Source organism: Echeneis naucrates, chromosome 16 (assembly GCF_900963305.1).
Source record: "Echeneis naucrates chromosome 16, fEcheNa1.1, whole genome shotgun sequence".
In the NCBI taxonomy this organism is placed as follows: domain Eukaryota; kingdom Metazoa; phylum Chordata; class Actinopteri; order Carangiformes; family Echeneidae; genus Echeneis; species Echeneis naucrates.
The window spans coordinates 4,942,838-4,963,714 of record NC_042526.1 but is presented as its reverse complement, the minus strand read 5'-3'; the positions used below and the strand labels follow the sequence as shown (position 1 = coordinate 4,963,714).

Here is a 20,877-nt window from a genome sequence, read left to right as displayed (position 1 = left end):
GGTCTGATCATGCTGATTTTAATCCCATATCAAGTTTGCACAATGAAACAGACATTCACATCAAGACCCGCCACAGCTTTGCAGCACATGTTCCTGCATAAATTAGACAAGAGAGGCAGAAGCAGGAGAAGAGAACAGAGGAGGAAGAGAAGCACAGAAAGACGAGATAGAAAGGCATTTATTGAAGGTCGTCTTTTATCTGACTGATCTCATGTTTCCTCCCTGAGGCGCTCAGAGAAAAAGAAAACCTTGTGTCTCTTCCCCAATCAATATAAGTAGCACCACATACTTTTAACATGTGTGTGAAAAAAAAGAAGCTCCCTTTTTGGCTTTCCAATCTGCAGCTTGAACACTTTTTGGGTTGATTTATTTTTTTTTAATGGGTGCTTTATTCCTTTTTATTTTCCCTTTTGCAACAGATTTTTTCCTCTGAATCACTTGTTTTCTCCGTTATAAATATTTAGCAAAAAGGACACTGAAGAGTTATTAGTAGTAGATCTTTAAGGGAGGCACCGAAATATGAAATATGACTTATTTACTCCCCTAAAAGAAATCCAATAAAATGCTCAAATTGTAATTTAAGCTATAATCTTTTGTTCGTCAGTATAAAAAACTTAAAAACAGAAATTATGTCTCTCTAAATACATTCATTATATGTATAATGTGTATAAGTATAAACTAAAGTAAAGTATACATTCATACTTTTTACAAAGAGATGCAGCTAGTTGTATTTTGTTGTCATCGACACACCAATCCGTTAAGACTTGTGTGTTGGGGACAGCAACAAAGTAAAATTAGTGTGTAAGTAGCCGATGTTGGATGTGGGAGAATGAACAAATTAATATATATGAAAAAAAAAACAAACAAACAAACTCAGAAATACTCTCATTGTCTTGCAGATTTTTAAACAAGTCACTGCAGAATTTCATAAAACACATTTTCCTTTTGAGCTGAGATTGACCAGTTTTGTCATGAGATGTTTCTCCGGGCGTGACTGATGAGCATTGCTGAATAGGTACAGATAGAAAGTCTCAGCATTTCTGTGGTCTAAACTCCACCTCTTCCTCTGTCTTTCTGTATCTATACCTCTCTTTATCATGTTAGCTGGCGATCTAGTTATCTCTACGTCCTTTCCTGTCAGTCATATAAAAGACAGATATCATTAAATGTGTTGTGTGTTGGTCTTTGCAAAGTATAAAGTAAAACTAAATTACTTCACTGAGATATATATATATATATATATATATATATATATATAAAATAGTATGAAGACAGGGATAAGACATGCAGCACACAGAAGAGTGGAAGAGAAGCAAATAGAGAGACTCATGGAAAAAGTTTTATCAGGCTGTGGACGGGGAAAAGGTGGGCATACAGTTCATTTTTCATGGATGCATTTTGTGTACGATCGCTGTTTTACCGCTGAAACATTACTCTAATGGCAAAAGGAAAATATATATCAATTATGTAAACAACATTTCAGTTTACCTTTTGCTCAAACCCTAAGACTCCCACTCTAATCCAGAATCAGAAAGGCTTTAAATCTTATCAGTAGCTGTAGTACTTCTGTTATTACTGTTTAAATATGATCAATAAAGATTACATTCTAAAAATGCTGCAGAGGAAAATGACAACGTACGATGTTCACTGAGTTGTGTAGGTTTCATTATAATGACGTTTTCTTAGCTGGAAAAGATCAGTCTTTTTTTTTTTTTCATTTCATCTGGGTGCTTGTTGAATGTAAAGATGTTTCCCTCTCAGTTCCTTGAGGTCCTGTCATTTTTAGAAAATACAACATTTTTCATTCAAATGCAGTGATATCCCAGCCATTCAAGGTCAAAAGGTACCTGCCAGAAAGATGGATGGAAAAGCAATAGATGGAGAAGAAATGTGCGTTTTAACTCCACTGTGCTCAGTCTCACACACACACACACACACACACACACACACACACGCACAGAGTCCGAGAGCTCAGCAAAAAGAGATTTGGTGGTGAATGATGAGCTGGCTCTGAAAGCATTAATATATCATTAGTATTGATTGCCATCAGACCCCCTGCTTTGACTTAGACACACACACACACACACACACACACACAAATTCACAGACACATTCAAATCTTGAACAGGCACATATATGCTGAAATTCGCAGATACAGCAAATCTACATCAGCGTAACAAACACACACACACACACACACACACACACACCCTTCTCTAGTATTGAGTTGTGGTGAAGCAGCCCATCGTGGCCCAGCCAGCTTCCATCTGTGTGTGGATCAATAAAGGACACTCTCCTCCTGGCCTCACAATCAACAAAGACCACTCCCTTCTTAAATGACTACACTTAAAGAGACCCATGTTCTGCCACTTTGCTGCAAACTGTTTCACTTTCATAGAATTTGTCATACGTTAGAATTTATTCAAATCTTAACCATCGATTGACTCCATTTGAACATTTATCATTTAATTAACACTGTACATTTGTAATAGATATTTCAGTATTTGGCACATAAGAAATTACACATCCAGGAGAGGATGGGTGGCTTGTTAAGTTGGAGCACATCATCATAGTAAAAAATGTGAAAATGAAACTAGATGGGGCTTTTTACACCACAGACAATGTAAGACGCGCTGCGATGCAAGCAGCAGTGCCAAGACAGAGAAAAAATGTAGCCAGTAAACAAAATCGCATAATAGAGGATAAGAAAATTAAAGCTGGCTGTGCAAAGATGTCGCTCACATCTTTACATAGCCAACTTTAGCATTATTGGAAGGAATTTTGATGCTGATGCAACATTTCATCTCTTTTGCTGAGTGTAATGCTAAAATAATTCGATAATACCAATGCTATGTGATAATAGCAAAACTTACCAGTAGCACCTTTAAAAATCCGGACTGTAACTCTGCTGCGTGTCACTGCTATTACTGAGCAGGCGCCGGTATGTTTAGACTTGTCACTTGATGTAAACACACTGGCAGGACATCAACTTTTAAGCTGATATGGTGAAATTATTAGCACGCCTCTGTCTATATACACAACTAACAGCTACAGAGCAACATTATCAGTCAAAGGAGGTGTGTTTTTGTCAACCTGGCAAAATTCACTCTCCTTTTAGACCTGCTTTTTTGTGTGTGTGTGTGTGTGTGTGTGTGTGTGTGTGTGTGTGTCTCCACCATCTCCCAAGGCTGACTATAAATGTGACTATAAATCATCCCTTACATTCTGTCATTCCTTACATTATCACACTACTTCTTGCATAAGCACTGAGTGTTGGTTGCGAACATGGCACAGAGAGGACACGAAGCCGATGAGCACAAAACAACAAAATAGTTGAGTTCATTTTGGATCCACTCTGAAATCGCTCCATTTGAGCTGCACATAAATATTCAATGGGAGCAGTTTTGGTGAAGCAACAGAAAGCTTTTCAGAGGAGACAGACAGAAACTGGAGTCAGTCTGGCTGTGAGGAGTCAAAATGGTAGTATGACATACTGTATGTGTGTGTGTGCATGTGACTGTGTGTATGTTGCTATTATGGTGAGTCACTGAGATGACACAAACTACATTCCAGATGAACTGAGCAACCCCTTTACTATCTCTGTCTGCATTTCTGTCTGCTCTGCTCGCTGCTTCACCTCTGCCCGCACTTTCTCCCATCTTTCCCCGCTCGTCCCCTTTCTCCATCCCAGCCGACCCCTGCTGAAATCTCAGCTTTCGACTGAGCGTAAACACACAACCACAAGTATTTTTTTACAGCAAGAGCAGGTCCATGCCATGAGCTCACAAACACATACACACTATACCCCGTCATGAAATATATTTAAAAGTCTTGTCATGCTGATGGCCTCTAATAATGACCTAATGGTCCCTCAGTGTGTGTGTTTGTGTTTGTTTGTGTGTCCGTGTTAGTGCATATATGTGTGTGTTCATCTATGTCAGACAGCCTGTATGTCTGCCAGTTTATATGGCTGTCAGTCTGTCTCCCTCTCTGTCGGTCGGTCTGTCTGTCTGCCAGCTATCTTGACTAAAATATCATCATCACTAAAGCGTATTTAGCCACACACACATACACACACACACACACACACACACACAACTCATAATAAAGCTTTCTGGCTTCCTCTTGTGGCAGTTTGCTAAATTGCAACTGTTTGGTTTTTTTTTTTTTGTTGTCCCATATCAGCCTGTTGTGGCAGAGCTCTTATTTTTTTAACACATAAACCAAACTGTGCAGTTATTCTCAGGTTTTGGGTCCACTTGGTTACCTTCAAAAGTCTTGGTGGTAAAACCCAACCTGAAGTATGAAGTATTGATGATTAATGATTAATATGTAAATAATTACTTAGCTTTAATACTTTAATTCTTGCTACGACTACATTTCACAACTTTAAATACATAAGTAGTGTTATTGTGAGCAAATACCAGGCCTGGTTTATTGCAGTTAGTTTAGTTAGTTCATTTGTTTATTTTGTCCACATTTAGAAATGCATGTGAAACATAATGTAATTGAATAGTTATTGATAAATGCATCGTCATAAAAATTTTAACTTAACAGGAGTCCCTATGTTTCTCATAATGCAAAAAATATGAATAAAAAAAGAATTAGAGTGAAAGGGTTGCTGTGTCAGACATTAAAAGAAGTTGTGTTCTCTTCATCAACTTCTTGCACAGTTTCAGTGTAATCCATAGCAGGACATACACTATTTAAAACCCTATCCTTCACCAATGTTTAAATGATATTGTGTGAAATTGCTTTAAGCAATAATCATCATCACTAAAGCGTACACTGAACACAGTTCAGTTTCATCCAAACGAAAATGATACTTCATCTTTACATTTTAAAATTGTACTTAATTTATTGTATTTTCTCTCTGCTCTCCTGTCACTATCCATCCCATCTCCTCCTCCTTTCTTCTCATCTGTCACTCTCTCTCCATCTCCCTTCTCTGTGTCCCTCCTCTCCTCTCTTCTGTCCTCCTCTTTCATTCTTCCATCTCTCTCTCCCCCAGTCCAGACGACAGCAGGACCCCAGCCCTGGCTCAAACATGGCCAACGCTGACGTGGAGCACAAAATGCGCTGAGGAGGAGGACGACGACGATGGATGAGGAAATAGAGAAGGGAGGAAGAGGCAGAAACCAGAGCTAGCAGTCCATTCACTTTCAACACAATCAACTGGAGAGAAAAGTACAAACAAAACTGCAGTTGTAGACCAATTGTTCATTATTAATTCCTAAACAGGTTTTATATTAGCATTTTTACATGTCAACATTTTTTCAGTTTTTGAATGAAGAAGAAAATCAACTTTCTGAATTGATTGAATTGAAAATGAATAAAAGCCATAGAAAAGTCAGATTGAAGGGGTGGTGGCCACAACGGACCTGGGCAAAAACTAACTGAACATATTTTAATACAGAGGGGGGAATGGGAGCAGTTGATTTTACATTGTAAATGCGACACACCAAGAGTTTAAGTTGCTTCTTGAGAGTTTCAGATATAAAAAGAAAAGATCAGATATTTTTTGCCCGGGTCTGGAGGGATTTGGTATGCAGGCGTAGTTTCAAGAACCAAAAATATATTTCCTATTAATAAAAGATGTTGAAAATAGACGGGCAAGGGGTCGCAAGGAGGTAAACATTTTATTAACAGGCAGAAAGAAGAGAGACAGAAGCTTTTACCAGTAGAACATGCATCAAAAGTGAGGTGTTGACAGTGTGTGGGGAGAAAAAAAGACTCAGCATTGTTCAGTGTTGTGCAACACTTCACATTTGTGAACATGGCCTTGTTAAACCCCACAATACTCAGCTCACTTCCTGAAACCTGCTGTTTTCTGAGACCAAAGTTCACTTTGCTGGAGAGGGGAGCGAGGAGAGAGGGGAGCGAGGAGAGAGGGAGGGAGGAAGGGAGGGAGGGAAAATTTTGTTGCGTTTTAAAAAAAAAGAGAGCAGGTGGGAGGAGAGCATCCAGAGAGAAGTTTGCCAGGTTGCTTGGTCTAGACATGTTTGCTTTGCCATAATCCTAATTAGTTCTCCAAACAGGTCCCCATAACATCAGAATCACAGGTTATATAGCAACAACATCAAAGCAAAAAAAGCCAAGAAAACAGAAAGAAGCTATAAAGGAAATGATAGGATGTTCTCTTGTGAAGGAGGCGGTTCAATCCGAATGTCTTCCAAGGGGTTTTGCACTATGTGATACGATCAGTCTTGTTCTCCACATGGATTTTCCTTATATGCATGAAAGCCAACATGTGCGTATAAAAACCTACCTATGTTCTTTGTTGTTCCCTATGCAGGCTATTTAATGTCACAGCGCTTTGATCAGGAATAAGTGGGTGATTCAAGACTATGTTGCTGACTTATTATGTTACTATGTCACTGACTCATTGTGAACTGCAGCAAGGTCAAAAAAAAAAAAAGGAAAGAAAAAAGCACAAAACATCTGTCTCCCTCATGTCAATATCCGAACACATCTGAATGAAAAGTTCAGAGGACCTTCCTTTTTCAGAGCCACGGTTCATCATAACTTGGCAATGCTGTACAGCAAATTCATGTATCTTCAAACTTAGATGTTGAATTTTTCAGGAAAACAGAAGGATTAAGTGCACGTGGCCTGAGAAAAATATTCCCAACTTCAGCCATTGAGACATTAAAAGCCTTTTTTTTTTTTTTTGGAATAGTTGACTGTAATAGTGCTTTTCTGAATTCAAGATAGCTGATGTTGTGTCTCTTATCACCAGACAGCCTTGATAGTATTTTAATATTAATATACTACCAAAAATAAATATCAACAAAGTATCAACTCAAAATTTCCAGCGAAAACACGTCTCGCACATCAGCGACATCACCTCGGTCTGTCAGAACTAAAGAAAATGTCATTACAGCTCATTGACTGTGAAGACCTCGGCTCAGTTCAGTTATATTCTCCAGCTGCTGATCAATCACCCACAGATTCTTCATCAGTGAAGGACCGGAAAAACATAAATGCAGTATCAATACTATTCCCTGTCGTTTTACAGCACTAGTGTAATGAAATTGTATGTTTTGTTATCTTATCATTTTGTTTGTGTGAAAGTCATTATGTTTACTTTTTCTATTACTTTTGTCTCTGCATATGTATTCAATTTTGTCCATCTTTAAGCTTTATTATGAACTAGTTGTAGCAGTGGTAGGCTATTTTATGTTAAGTCCTGACATTTGGGAGATATGAGGACTTTTGTTGCTTTTGTTTTCCATGTGCTATTTTTAATAATGTTCTTTTTATTGTTTTGTTTTTTTCCTCAAGGAAATCCACTTCCTGGTTAAATATGTTGAATGTGGATTCAGGCCCTGTTTTTATATTGTGCAACAAGAAGTTCATTTCATTTTCCAGTGTGCACTCAACGGTTTGACTATAATTATTACAACGCCCCCAAAAATCTTCCCTTCATGTGCTTTTCTTTCTTCTAAGAATGAACGTATTAAGCTTGAAACTTGAGCTTTACAGGAACGTTTTTGTACATTGATAGCCATATGGTTGTTAGTAATGATATACAATAAGTTCTGGACAAAAATCGTTACTAAAAATAACAGTAGCAATCATAAATAATTTAAATGTATTTGAAAACTCATACACGATAAACTTGATGATAAGACTCTGCATTCCTGGCCAAATCATCAAGCTCAGGGTAGAACAAAAAACTTTTCATCCTGACATTTGGATTCAGCACAAGATGACAAGTTAACCTGAGGTCAGAAAACCAACTTTCTCATTGGCAGCTTAAGATTTTTCCCACAGAGATTTGCGAGACTTGGAAAAGAAAATCTGAAATGTTCCCATTTTCCTCAGAGCAGACTGATCCTATAAATCAACTGCCTTGGTGACCTGGTGCTTAAATATGTTGAAGAATTTGGAAAACATATTTTCTATCTAAGGGCACCTTCAGTGTGTTGTGTGTGTGTGTGTTTTTTTTTTTTTTTTCTGTAGTCTGGGCACAGTTTGGTGTTGGTTTGAAGTTGAAGAGTTCAGCAGATGAAGTGAAGTGGCATTATTGGCTGTGGATGGAGATGAAAACGTGTCGAAACAGAAATGGTTGTGGCCCAAGTTGAGGCTGGCGTCATGTTGCCACTGATCGATGTCAGCAGTGGCTGTTGCGTTTCCATGTGGCTGGATCCAGTGTAGAAAAAGTTTACACACCTAATTTTTACTTTCTGCTTTATCAGTATTAAGATTGGTGGTAACAGAAAGAGCACTGGATATCAACCTGTTTGATATACGGAGATGTGAAAAGTGCAGTAAGTGTCAGAAAGTTAAAGATGGTTTTTGCAAGTCAAGAGGAAATTGGTTATCACAGTGAGACAATGAGGTAAGCTGTTCACCTGCCACAAGTTTACTGTAATTGCTATCAAGCTGGAATGAATTTTCAAAATAACACTACTGGTCTCGCATTAGAAGAGCAATTTCAGTCTCAGACTGACCCATTTCAACTTGTGGCCTTCATCAACCTCGTGGTCTGACTATTAAGTGCCGCCCTAGTTGTTACCTTTTATCGACTCCCTTCTCTGTGCATATTGGAAATATAGGTGAACTCTTGATCAAGGCTGAAAAAATGTCTTGGATTTAAACACGTCAACAAAAAAAAAAAAAAAAACTTTTGTATGCCACATTTCTAGTTCGTCGTGTAAAGTGACAACAGCATGAGCTCTGTCCCCACTACACCACCCCCCTGAATCATCATCTCAATGGTTAGCATCAACACCTTAGTTGATAATTCATCTATCAAATTTCTTAATGCAGGCATTAAGGCGTAAACCACAGACATTTTCTTTTTTTCTTTTTTTTTCTTTTTTTTACATAAACTGTTTATCTTCCTATTTGTCTAAGTTATTTATACTTTGGTTTTACTTAGAGATCCAAAGAAGAACTCTGTGGCTTGTGCACACTCTACATTTCTCTTTCCTGTGTGTGTGGTCTGTCTCGTAGGAATTGGAAATATGAGATATTCAATCAGTCAAAATGTTAGATGTTTTTTCATAATAAACGTGTATGAATTAATTTCTTTCCTTCTTTATTTTTACAGAGGAATCCGCTGTATGCTTCACTCAGGTCTAAATTACATCCATATAATTCTCACTGTGTGCAGTTAATCTCCGGTGTGGCTCTGCCCTCCCTCCGTGTGAGCGGTCCAATCAATACCTGTGTTGGTGTGTTACTAATAGCATTAACAACGGCTGCCAGAACAGCAGGACAGTGAGTCAATATACACAATACCAGAACACTTAAGATTGAAGCAGCTAAATGGAACCCAGCCATCAGTCATTTAATTATTTAGACCTGTGAGTTTTTTGGCCGTGGAATAACGAATCCACTTCTTCTGAAAAGGGCCTCTTTGAATCATGTACATCAGCAAATCAAATGAAACTTTCCAGAAGAATCAATTGAACCTTTTCATTTTGGTTAAGCCACTGATGAAATTGGATATGCGCTCAATTTAAATAATAATGTGTCTGGCTTTGAGGACCACAAATGAAATCCAATTCAACACCTTTGTTCAACTTTATTCACTTTATGGAGTAAACTTTAGAAGTGTTCCACCTCCCATCAGGATAAGAAACCTGTGAGATGCTGAGCTATACGTTTCTGACACCTAGTGGCCGAAGTTTAACTACCTCAAGCCCACAAAATTATTAATAATAATAATAACAAATAATATTTAAAAACTATAATTTATTACCCCAAGCCAAAAAAAAGCATTGAACTAAACGTTTTTGTTTTATAGTTGTTTTTTTTTTTTAGTTAAAATAAATTCATATACAAAGAAAAAAATCACTGAAGTAAAATTTGGATGAAGACAGAAAAGACAACAAGGCGGAGGGAGGGAAGTGGGTGGGGTCAGCTGACTGTGACGTCAGCGCGTCTGAACGTACACCGGAAGTGAGACGATCAGCTGATCAGCTGTTGTTGATGCCTGAAGTTGCTGTTGTCTGGACACTGTGTCTCTGTCTTATCTGCTCCCGACACAGAAGACACATTCAACCGCCGAGAAAAGGGACACAAGCGGGCATTTCACCGGCCGACCCGCCGTTTGAGCGCCGAGGGGAGAGTCTCGTCCGGACTGCGGACTTTGAATTTTGCGCCCTGTTTAGCGGCAGAAGAAGCTTTAGCTCCAAATCTTGAAGAAAAGGCAGCAAAAGGCAGCCGAGGGAGCTGTCTTTGTTTATATTCTTCCGGCATCCACCGCTGTACTAGTTGTCTTTTTTATTTTGTCTCTCGGAAGGAGACACAGTTCCCCCGCCTATCCGTTATTTATAATATCTTTCTATTTTATTTATATCTGCACTTCGTTGCCAGTACGCGGTAGCTCCTCGGCTAGCTTCGGTTAGCCCGGAGAAACAGGCTGCTTGTCAGGCTTTCGTAACCGGTCTGGGCCACTTCGTGTTGGGGCTGTTTGTCTCCGGATCAGCTGCTTTGTTGGACACAACGCCGAAGCTGCAGCCAGCTGCTGCTCACTTAGAGGATTGAAGCCTGTTGGGCAACTTTGATCCATCTGCTTACTTGTGTTTGACTTCAGACTGAGTGAATTCAAGTTGCAGCTTGTTTGTTTAGTGTTGTTTTGTATTGGTTTTAAAGCACACAAACAGGCAGCAGGTTTTAACTTCCAGCTGGCCTTGTGTGTTTTTAGGTTTGCTGACAGGTTGCGTAATTTGTTTGTGTGCGAACTGTCACCTTCTGCTGGGTAACTTTGTAGCTGATTGTAATTTAAAACTGATGTATTTTCTGTAGGCCTCAAGTGTTTTTATTTTTGTGGACGGTCTTAAATATTAATCACCTGCTTCTTTGGGGCCGTTTTAATGTCCAGACCGTATGACATAGAGACTGAGTAGCTGGTTGATGCTCTCACCAATGAAATTTGTAGCTTTAGAGAAAAAGAAGTAATGAATTAAAATCATATCTGAACCTATTGTGAGCACTGCGATCAGGGAGACAGAAGCAGAGAGAAAGGGTCCCTTGAAGGGTCCCACTGTGTCTTGAGGTGTGCTGAGCTGCCCCCCCTCAACTACTTGCCAATGCTGGATCTGGAGGTGGTGCCTGAGAGATCACTAGGAAATGAGCAATGGGAATTCGCCTTAGGTGAGTGTTACAGCAACATGATTTACACATCTCATTCTCATCTCAGACAATGAGGCATGCGTTGACCTAAGAGGTCGCTTTCCTGGCGTGTTCATTTAACACAAGTCACAAGTTTGGTTCCTTTTGTGTATTTGCGTGTCTGTGTTTTAGGGATGCCATTGGCCCAGGCCATCTCTATCTTACAGAAACACTGCCGCATCATCAAAAACGTCCAGGTGCTATACAGCGAACAGGTAAGATGGTTGACTGCCATTTTCTCTCGCGCAGACAGAAAAAAGTTGGTCTGCTTGTGTAAGGATCTCCTTTGAACAGCAGCACACGTTATGTAAGATGTTTTTAGCTTCAATCGGACTCTTTCTTCAGACGTAACAGATAACGTTCAAAAAAATCAATTGGTTTTTAAATGTGTGTTGTGAAATGTCACTCGGATGTGAGATCGATCCAGTCGCAACCAGAAGTAGTATGTCATGATAGCCATGGAGGCCCAAACTGAAACTGCCAATGAAATTGTACATATTGTGCATATTTATACAGTTGTAGCATTTTGGCATGTGTCCCTTTTAATTTAAGTCCTCTTCAAAAGCCACTGATCAAGATTGTCTGCCGATCTGCATATCTATCCTGGACATGTCTCCTGTGCTTATCTGTCAATTAATTACTCTGTATCTACCCCCCAGACACCACTCAGCCATGACCTCATACTGAACTTAACTCAGGATGGGATTAAACTGCTGTTTGATGCCACAAATCAGAGACTCAAGGTGAAAGTTGTTTATTTTGAACTCAATGGATATGAAAGAAAAACTGCCACGGAGCAGCAGATCTTAGAGAGTTAAAGGAAGCAGATCCATAGTCAGTTTGCAGTCCGTAAAAAATAATAATAATGTATGTATTAGCATATATATTGTAATTTATTAGACACGAGTGTTAACAGACATGGGGTGAACTCTGAGTCGCACAGTAGATATGAGAAGGGTGTGGTATTTCTCCACAGTTAATTAGTAGTAGCAGTTTACCACAGCTGAAAATGCTGCTCATACTTCTAGATAAAGATAATCAGACTCCCCTGGTCTTGTGTAATGACGCTGAAGCGCTTGTTTTTCCTCTTCCGTTGACAGGTGATTGAAGTGTACGACCTGAGCAAAGTCAAGTTGAAATACTGGTGAGAGAAAATAGGATGTTGAAGGAGTTTACAAACCTGTTGCGCTCCTAGACTTTCACCTGATGTAAAATTTGTATTGCTGCAGAGACAGCTTTCAGCTGGTAACATATAATTACCAAGCTCTTTAAATAAAGCGCTTCTCAGACAAGCCTGCAGCTGTTTAGGCAATGAAATTTCACTGGATTCATTTGTGTCGAGACTACATGTGTAAGATTATCTTTATTTTTGCTGGAATCTACCGGCAACACTTCTTCAATTAATGCAGCAAAACCTGTGTAATTGTAGACTCTGTGTGTATGTTGTGTTTCAGCGGCGTCCATTTCAACTCTCAGGCCATTGCCCCCACAATAGAGCAAATAGACCAGTCATTTGGAGCTACGCACCCTGGAGGTGACAAAACAAAATAAAACACACTTCCAATTGAACCAACATTTTGATCTTACTCTTCTCTTGTATGAAATGTTGCTCATGTCACAATGCCCTCCTCCAGTGTACAATGCTGCAGAGCAATTGTTCCATCTCAACTTCCGGGGCCTGTCCTTCTCCTTCCAACTGGATTCTTGGAATGAAGCTCCAAAATATGAGGTGAGAATGTTTGGATCGATTTGCTTGTCAGCCTCTTAAAGCAGAGCTGAGCGGTCATTTCTTCACATCCCAGGAGAAACAAGTCAGCATTTTGAGTTGAATTAATTACCCTTCATGCAGACAGCCTGAGGTCAAGCCCTGCGTTTTGCTTTGAGCACGACCTGTCAGCTTGGTGCATTGTGATGATCAATACTGTGAGGCTGAGTTAAGATGCCAAATGCATGTTGAGCATGTCATTGTCTTGCTGCCTGTTCAATTTTGGACACAAAGGATTTTTTTATTGAATGTTAGTGACCCAAAATGCTTAGAGACGTGAACCTCATCTCATCCCAGAAGGCAAAACTTTTTAAGGGACTTTTGTATAGTGGATTTTAAAATGTCCAAAAGTCCAAATTCCAAATGTATTCTATTCACACTAACGGTAGTGGGCAGCAAATATTCTGTGTCATTATTTATCTGACAAATATTGAAGTCTCGAAAACAACAAAGATTCTCAGGACAACGACAATTTTCAGGTTTTCACAAATACTGCAGAAAGGTGTGAGAGTTTACTTTTGAAGTGAAGATGATAAAATGAGACCAAGCCTCTTGGATTGTACAGCTGTGAAAGTCATTGGACGAACCAGCTGCTCTGACATCTTTGTCGTTGTGTCTATAGTGTTACCTCTCATAGGATTTCATTCTGTCTTTGCTTGTCCAGTAAATTCGTAACTTGTCTGTTTGGTTTTGACTACAAGATGCTGCTATTTCTGCGCCGTTATAGTATCGATTGTTATTTATTTTTATTAATGCGTGGAAACAACAGATTGTGCTTGCTTGTCTTCTGCAGCTCTGTGCATGTACAAACATTTCATCTTCTAGTGGGAATTACAGTATTTGCATTTCTTTGTTTCAATCTCAGCAGTCAGCTGTAAGACATTTCCTGTTTCTCATGACTCTGTATGATGGCAAATGGATGTCTGACATTCTTCTTTCTAGTTACAACTGGCATGCTGTATAAAACCTTATGATGCAAAAGGGTTTTTTTTTTTTGGTACATCTCTTAACACCTCAAAGCTTTTGCTCTAAATTCAAATGAAAATGAACCATCTGCAGCTCTTTTTCTTGTCTGTCGCTGCAGTGCTGATGAATGCAACTTGGAAGTATTCAGAAAGGCAGGGGATAAATCAAGTTGAGCCATAATGAGTGTTAATTAGCTGTGTGGCCTCTCTCAGATAAAAGCTTACTATCTGACAGACACCTCAAGCAAATGAAAGCACGATTTCAGCCATGCCATAGTGAACCTGATGGAGTTTTTCCCAACGAAGCGTTGGTATTGAGATCAGTCGGGCACTTTGCTCCTCGGTGCTTTATTGTCTTTTATCACTTCACAGCAGCATTCTGTTTAACACCTGTCTGTTCTACTGTGTCTTTGTAATATTCATGTTACTTTGGACACACAAACACAATTTATCCCAGCCCTGTACTACTCCCAGTTGTTTTGCCTTGGCAGCCTAACTTTGCGCTGGGTTTGGCCTCCCTGCAGATTCCACATGGCGCCATGGTCAAGAGAATGCACATCTACACTGGCAATAACCTGCAGGAAACGAGGTACATTCACACACATGCTGAATCTATCATTTGCTCACATGGCTGAGCATAACAAAATAGAAAGCAATAGAAAATTGTGAGAATGTTTTATGCTGATATGGTGATAAATGTGAGTCTTTTAAGCAGAAGATGATCAGTGATTACCAGCCACACCCGTGACTGTTGTTGTTCTGTGTAAAGGCTTCTATGTTGTTTTCTTTATCTCTGTGTGGACACACAAATATGAGGCCAAAGAAAACTATTGTATTTGCTATGTGCTATTTATGTGTGGAGAAAAAAAAAAGAGAACAACATGCCACAAGACACACAAATAAGAACCTCAGGAATAAGGAGCACAAACGCTCTGATCGCTGTGTCCTCAGAGCTCCGGTGATGCCTTTGGCTTGTTTCCTTGGCAACATCTATGCAGAGTGTGTGGATGTCCTGAGAGATCGGGTCGGGCCCCTGGGGCTCAAACTCCGCCTTCTCACTGCAGGTAACATATGCTTCTGTGTCTGTGAGTATTTATAGTTAGAACTGCAAGATAATATTAACCAAAAGAATCAGCATCTTTCCATGTTTTTCATGTAGCCCCTCCGAAGTCAAAGAGGGTTTGGCCGTATTCATGCAATCATCCCTTCAGCCAACCACGTGGCAGCAGTGCAGACAGACATGAGTTGGTTTAGGTCACGTTGACATTGTTTGTTGCTTGCGTGCAGGTTGTGGTCCTGGTGTTATGACTGATGCTAAAGTGAGGTCCCTAGAGAGGAGCATCTACTTCGGTGACTCCTGTCAGGATGTCCTGGGAGCTCTGGGCTCCCCACATAAGGTCTTCTACAAGTCTGAAGACAAGGTAGGAAGTCTTCTGTTAACTGAGGAAGTTCAGTTTTCCCCTCAGACCTGGGAAATTATTTGCTTCAACTGTTCCTCATCGACTTAAAACACCTACAACTCTCATTTATTTTAGATGAAGATCCACTCTCCATCACCTCACAAGCAGGTTCCTTCTAAATGTAACGACTACTTCTTCAACTACTTCACCCTCGGAGTGGTACGTAAGCTCAGCGTAGACTGCATTAAAATGATTTTCTGGGGGGTTTTGTGGCTGTTTTAATGCCACACACCAAGTTGGGAAGTTTGGATGAGGCAAACAAATGGACTCACTTTTGTATATTTAATCCAGTTTATACCTTAAGCTCTAAATTTGGACACCTAACCTGCTCATGCTATTGTACTTAAGTGAGAAATGTGAATTATTTCTATCACCAACCAGCAAAACGATTTGTGTGAGATAGTTGTATTATTGTTATTAGTATTGGTTTGATTCAAACTCTTTTCAGCCTGTGACCTTTGTGTTACTAGCTCGATGTTTGGAAAATCTAGGCAGGGAAAGTAAACAAGATGCATGTTCCCTCTTATGAATGGGTGTGGGGCTGTAGTTCTGCCTCTATCTGCAGCCCCTCACGCTGTTTACAGCAGAGCTGGCCTGGTCAAACACATTTTATGATTGTGTTTTTAATGTTTTTCCAGGATATCCTGTTTGACTCGACAACTCACCTGGTTAAGAAGTTTGTCCTCCACACAAACTACCCCGGCCATTACAATTTCAATATGTAAATATATCTTTCTCTCCGTTCAGCTCGTTTCTCTGTTTTTATCTCAACCACAGCTCCTTTTTTCACCCCAGTAAACACTTTTGATCATATTTTCTCAGATATCATCGATGTGACTTTAAGATTCCACTAGTGATCAAAAAAGGTGATACATTTTTTTCAATCACAAAAATGAGGCTTTCGCATCTGAGTGTAAAATCTTTTATTTTTTTGGTCTTTGTGGGATTTTGATCTGGTTCTGTTTTTGTATCAATGCCATTTGGAAGGAACTGACTCTCAGACAGAGGACTGCACCTTGACCACGTACAGTAAGGTCAGTTATGGATACACTTTACCTGATAGGGCCTCTCAGCTGGGTCTCGTTCAGTGAATTCAGGTCTCACGACTGAAACGTGCTCTTACATCACTCATATTTTATGTCATACATATTCATTATTTTTCCTCCAGGTTTATCAAACATAACTTGAATGTTTACAAAAGGAACACTTAACTTCCAGTCTGTAGGTATTTGGATTTTTACGCTTTGACAACTAAAGCAGATCGTTTTCTGCTTACTTAAGCCTTTATTGATCTTGCCAAACAGTTGTCCATGCCCTTTATATTACCAAACTCAAATTAATTAATCAATCATCCCTTTTAAATAGGTCAGATTTATCACTATGTGGTTTAAAAAAAACTGTTTAACAAGTATTTTTTAAAAAGGTTGTCTCCTGAATTGTCTGTTAACCTGTTGTTTCTCTCTCAGTGGGATCAGATTCAGGAGCTGCTGGGTCACCCGATGGAGAAACCTGTAGTGCTCCACAGGTAAATGACGTGCACGTGCCACTGTAACATAGATTCCTGCTGTTTTGTTGTTGGTTTGCCGACAGACAAGTTTCCTTGTTACATTTGTGTTTGACAGGTCTTCGTCAGCCAACAACACCAACCCATTCGGCTCCACCTTCTGTTTTGGACTGCAGAGGATGATCTTTGAGGTCAGAACACCTTTGTCTCTAGTCTGGACAACGTCTGCACCACCTTGAATGAAGATCCATAAAGTTTTTAATTTAATATATGCTCTTTACTGTTCAGATCAGTGAGTAAAAGTGAGGATTTGCTCTGAAGCCGCCTGAAGGTTTCAGAGGCTCTGCCTTTGGACACAAGTCTGAGTTTTGGAGTGTTTCGCCTCCATACTTCTGAAACACTTATTGTCTGTTGTCGTCTTCCCAGGTGATGCAGAATAACCACATAGCTTCAGTGACCCTCTACGGAGCTCCAAGGACCACCAGTCAAGCTCGTCCTGAGTCCAGTAGTAGTTCCCATTGAACCATTAACCAGAACCACATCCCATCCTGGCCCGTCCTGAAGCTAGTACCTCTACTGACTGAACTTTTAACCCAGAACCAGATTCTTAACCAAGCAGACCTAACCCACAACAACAATGAAGCTCAGATGCTCAGAAACAAACACAAGATAAGTCAGAAACAACCAAGTAACACCAAACGTTCATCTGCTTTTCCTGGTGGTTACGAAGATTGATTCCTGCAGTGAGACACACCGAACCGACAACCCAACTCTCTGAGTATCCCAGGACACCCAGAAGTTTTGCAGTACTGGAGCGTTGATGCTTTGAAATGAAACCTTTAAAGTCATTTCTTGGTTATGTGGGAATATCACTGTTGTGTTGCAAAATGACATGAAGAAATCTGCATTCTGGTAGAGCTCAGCTGTTTCCTTTCTCCATCCTGTGACTGCTTCTGCCCCGGACCACCCAAGAAGTCTTCAACGCCATGGTTCCCCCAGAATAATATACTGGCACCCTAAATGTGACAGCAACCTCCATCACATTCATGGTGGTGCGACGACATGTTTGAATTCATCTGCTGCAACTAAACATCAAAGATGGAGTTGTGAAGCTCACATGGCTTCCACTGAAAACTGCAGCGGCCCAGATCTTTAACCAAACTCCAGCTTGACCCCCTGATTACTGGCAAACCAACCACACTGCCAACCCCACCAGCACCGCCTGTCTTCCTGGTCCCACTGGTTCCCTCTAAGCCCAAACACATCCGCACCACAAGAGACATCCGAGCCAAACTCACTGAGAGGCGTAGAGGACTGTAACCAAAAAACAAAAAAGGAAAGACACAAGAATCCAGATTTAGTTATTTGGAAGAAGAACCAAACACACTCAGGGTGTGGAGAGATGTGACCCAGAAGGAGACCTGCTCATGGCCAGGCCAGTCAAACAAAATGCTAATCCTCTTCAAGCAGAATGATCCGAACATCTAAAATCACCTCCCTTATTAGTATCGCCCTCATTTTCCTCCTGTCCTTTAACTCTATTCAGTACACACACACACACGCACACACACACACACAAGCTCACTTTCAGCACTCTAGTAACCTGAAGCTGTTGCTTGATGATTACGTGCATGTGTTAGGCTGCTAATTTTTTTTTATTGACACTTAAAGACTTTAAGTCAAGCACACATTCATAGCATTTCAATACTTTCACTACTGTGTCCACGTTTTCTTGTAGAAAAAAGGAGGCTCGTCTTTTTTTTTTTTTTTTTTTCAGCCTTTTTAAGAGCTTCACAAATATGGAAACCAAGGCATGACACAAGAATTTGCATGAACTCGGATGACGTTTTTGAATGGGAGGAGACAAATTACAAGCACAAACTGGCAAACCTGTTGTGTTGACCTGATCCTGCATGTTGTGAGGGGCACAGACTTGCCACGCAGTTCCTTTCTTCCTCTCTGCACTTCGTATTCATGCCAACTCACAATGTCCATTTTTATTGTGCTCCCAGTTCATACATTTGCACTACTACACAATTTTTTACTTGCTGGTGGATTCCCTATGCTCAGTTATGGATTTGGAGAGTTTTGGAGAGAGGTGTGTGTGTCTGTGTGTAAATGTGCGACTGTATGTGTGTTTGTATCCGTTAGGGCAGAAGAGAGGTTGTTTCATGCTGTGTGGTGTTTTCAGGCAGGTCCTCCCTGTCACATCCTTCTATGCTTTCATCATCTCTGCCTGGTGACTGGTGCGTTGCGATTCATCCCTCACCAATGTCTGCATTGATTTCTCTGCTGATTTGCCAAATGCTACAGCCAAAGACGTTTCAGGATCATTTTGTTCACTTTAATCTTTAGTCCTTTCCCACAGAGAGCGCTCCATGTTGGCCGCCTCCTTTGTTTTGTTGTGATAAAGGCTCTGAATTCAGCTCTTGGTTTCTCTACCTGCTGACAGTAATTACACAAGACGGGAATATCTGTCTGGTGTGAGAGTTTTGAAGCTAATCAGCTTGTTTTTCATCTCGGTTTGGCTCCAGCTAGAGACACATGAACAATGGTATCATCTAGTATTGTCCCTGCCATGATGGGTATTGTTCTCATTCCTTTATCATAAAGCACCGCTGCAGTTTGCATCTCCCTTTCCTAGTATTGTATAAAGTTATATAGTTTTTTTTTTCTACAAACAACTAAATAAGCTGTTAATTTTTATTATACAAATTCTTTTAATACCTCTTCGTACAAATGCCATTTGTTCGCGTTTGTTCAAAGTTGCTGAGTTTCTGGTTGTTTGAAGGCATCAGGGTAGAAGTCAGAGCCGTCAAAATAATCTTTTTTTATTTCTCCGTAGAATTAGAGACAGATTTTGGGGGTGGGGGCTGCAAAAACGTAATAAACGGGTAAGAGCTTTTTCTTAAGTCAGCATTATATTGAGCAGTTTTATGAGTTTCTGCAATGAAACTTGCTTTGGTTGTGTTTTCTTACTCATTGTGTTGTTGTCATCACTCAATGTCTTTTGCCACAGAGTGAATTGATTAATTGATTAATAACCAGCAGAGGGCATCCCAATATGAGCTAACTGTGAAAAAACTGATTTAAAATGTGTGCAGACTTTTTTTTTTTTTTTTTTTTTTTGGGGTCAGAAGAAAACTAAATTGCCACAGTGCAGCTCTGACCTTTAGCTTTGTTAGATAAGATTAAGTTACAGAACTGATGAAGAAAAAGGGATTTCTGTGTAAATCCAATTACGTCCTCCTAATTTGGGCAGTTTTTTTTTTCCTGTAAGGTATTCAAGCCCAAATGGTTAGTTGTTGTACAAATGTAAATAGTTGTGCGCTCTTCTATGGTTTGGTACATAAACAATGGACTCAGGCACTGACCTTATCTAAAGATTTCCTCCTTAATTCACATCACATATATATTTCAGCAGGAGGCGTCTGCTGACAGATTTTTAATCTGCTGTTGTCTGATGTTTGATCCACAGAAAACACCCATCCTGATATTTGGATAGGAAGACTGTGCTAATGGGGTTTGTTTTTATTGAGTGGGCAGAATCAGATTTGAAGTCTGGCTCTGGCGTGTTTCTAGATTTTACATTCATTTTGTTTCCGAAAAAAAAAAAAAAAAAAAAAAAGAGAAAAACATCTTCAACTGCAGCCCTCCAGAATGAGTTGATGTGGTTTCTGGTTCCAGCAGAGCAGGATCAGGGACCTCTGAGTGGAAAAGGTTTCAGGCTGTAGTATAACTGTCATGAAAAGTTGTATTCAAACATTTTCCTAACACTTGCTTTTGTGCAAGCAACGATGAATCAAGAAATCAGAAAAAAAAACAAAAAAAAAAAACATGAAACTGTTGAACATTGTGCCTCATCTCCCACCAAGCCTGTCTTTGAATTTTGTCTCTATCTTCTCTGTTGGAAACTCCTTGTATATACAAATTGAAAATGCATATGAGCTGCATCGTTGTACAGTATGTATGTGTGTGTCACTGAGCATTATCAACAAGCTAACATGGTATTATGGCCATCTGTTTTCTGTTACCTTTGGAAAATTACATGATGGG

General features: G+C 39.8%; 2 protein-coding genes across 9 annotated transcripts in view; both read left to right on the top strand.

Annotated features, from left to right (window-relative positions):
* The window catches only part of cbfb (core-binding factor subunit beta), a 29,666-nt gene extending 20,992 nt beyond the window's left edge, over positions 1 to 8,674 (top strand). For 3 of the 5 annotated variants that reach the window (XM_029522850.1, XM_029522845.1, XM_029522847.1), the window contains one exon: positions 5,012 to 8,674. In XM_029522850.1, coding sequence (XP_029378710.1) covers positions 5,012 to 5,083 — 72 coding nt within the window. In that variant the 3' untranslated portion in view covers positions 5,084 to 8,674. The remainder of the gene's footprint in view (positions 1 to 5,011) is intronic. The other 2 variants (XM_029522846.1, XM_029522849.1) reach the window with 1 other exon arrangement.
* A 1,276-nt stretch (positions 8,675 to 9,950) lies between these two features.
* Positions 9,951 to 20,695, top strand: phaf1 (phagosome assembly factor 1). Of its 4 annotated transcripts, none has more exons than XM_029522183.1 (16): positions 9,951 to 11,109; positions 11,260 to 11,342; positions 11,787 to 11,870; positions 12,228 to 12,271; positions 12,582 to 12,661; positions 12,762 to 12,856; positions 14,382 to 14,446; positions 14,809 to 14,921; positions 15,145 to 15,278; positions 15,393 to 15,476; positions 15,956 to 16,038; positions 16,140 to 16,183; positions 16,305 to 16,351; positions 16,784 to 16,842; positions 16,940 to 17,012; positions 17,248 to 20,695. In XM_029522183.1, the coding sequence occupies exons 1-16, from the start codon at positions 11,046 to 11,048 to the stop codon at positions 17,341 to 17,343; spliced, it is 1,248 nt and encodes a 415-aa protein (XP_029378043.1). In that variant the 5' UTR covers positions 9,951 to 11,045; the 3' UTR covers positions 17,344 to 20,695. The 4 variants fall into 4 exon arrangements, with proteins under 4 accessions (XP_029378043.1, XP_029378041.1, XP_029378042.1 ...); XM_029522181.1 differs by having other exon boundaries at positions 14,349 to 14,446; XM_029522182.1 differs by having other exon boundaries at positions 14,349 to 14,446; positions 16,140 to 16,190; positions 16,309 to 16,351.
* Positions 20,696 to 20,877: the final 182 nt, after the last annotated feature.

Coding starts and splice junctions, on each gene's coding strand:
- phaf1 (XM_029522182.1), top strand. CDS start 11,046: ATGCTGGATCTGGAGGTGGTGCCTGAGAGATCACTAGGAAATGAGCAA. Junction 12,272..12,581: donor AAAGTCAAGTTGAAATACTG/GTGAGAGAAAAT, acceptor GTTGTGTTTCAG/CGGCGTCCATTTCAACTCTC. Junction 16,843..16,939: donor AAACCTGTAGTGCTCCACAG/GTAAATGACGTG, acceptor TGTGTTTGACAG/GTCTTCGTCAGCCAACAACA.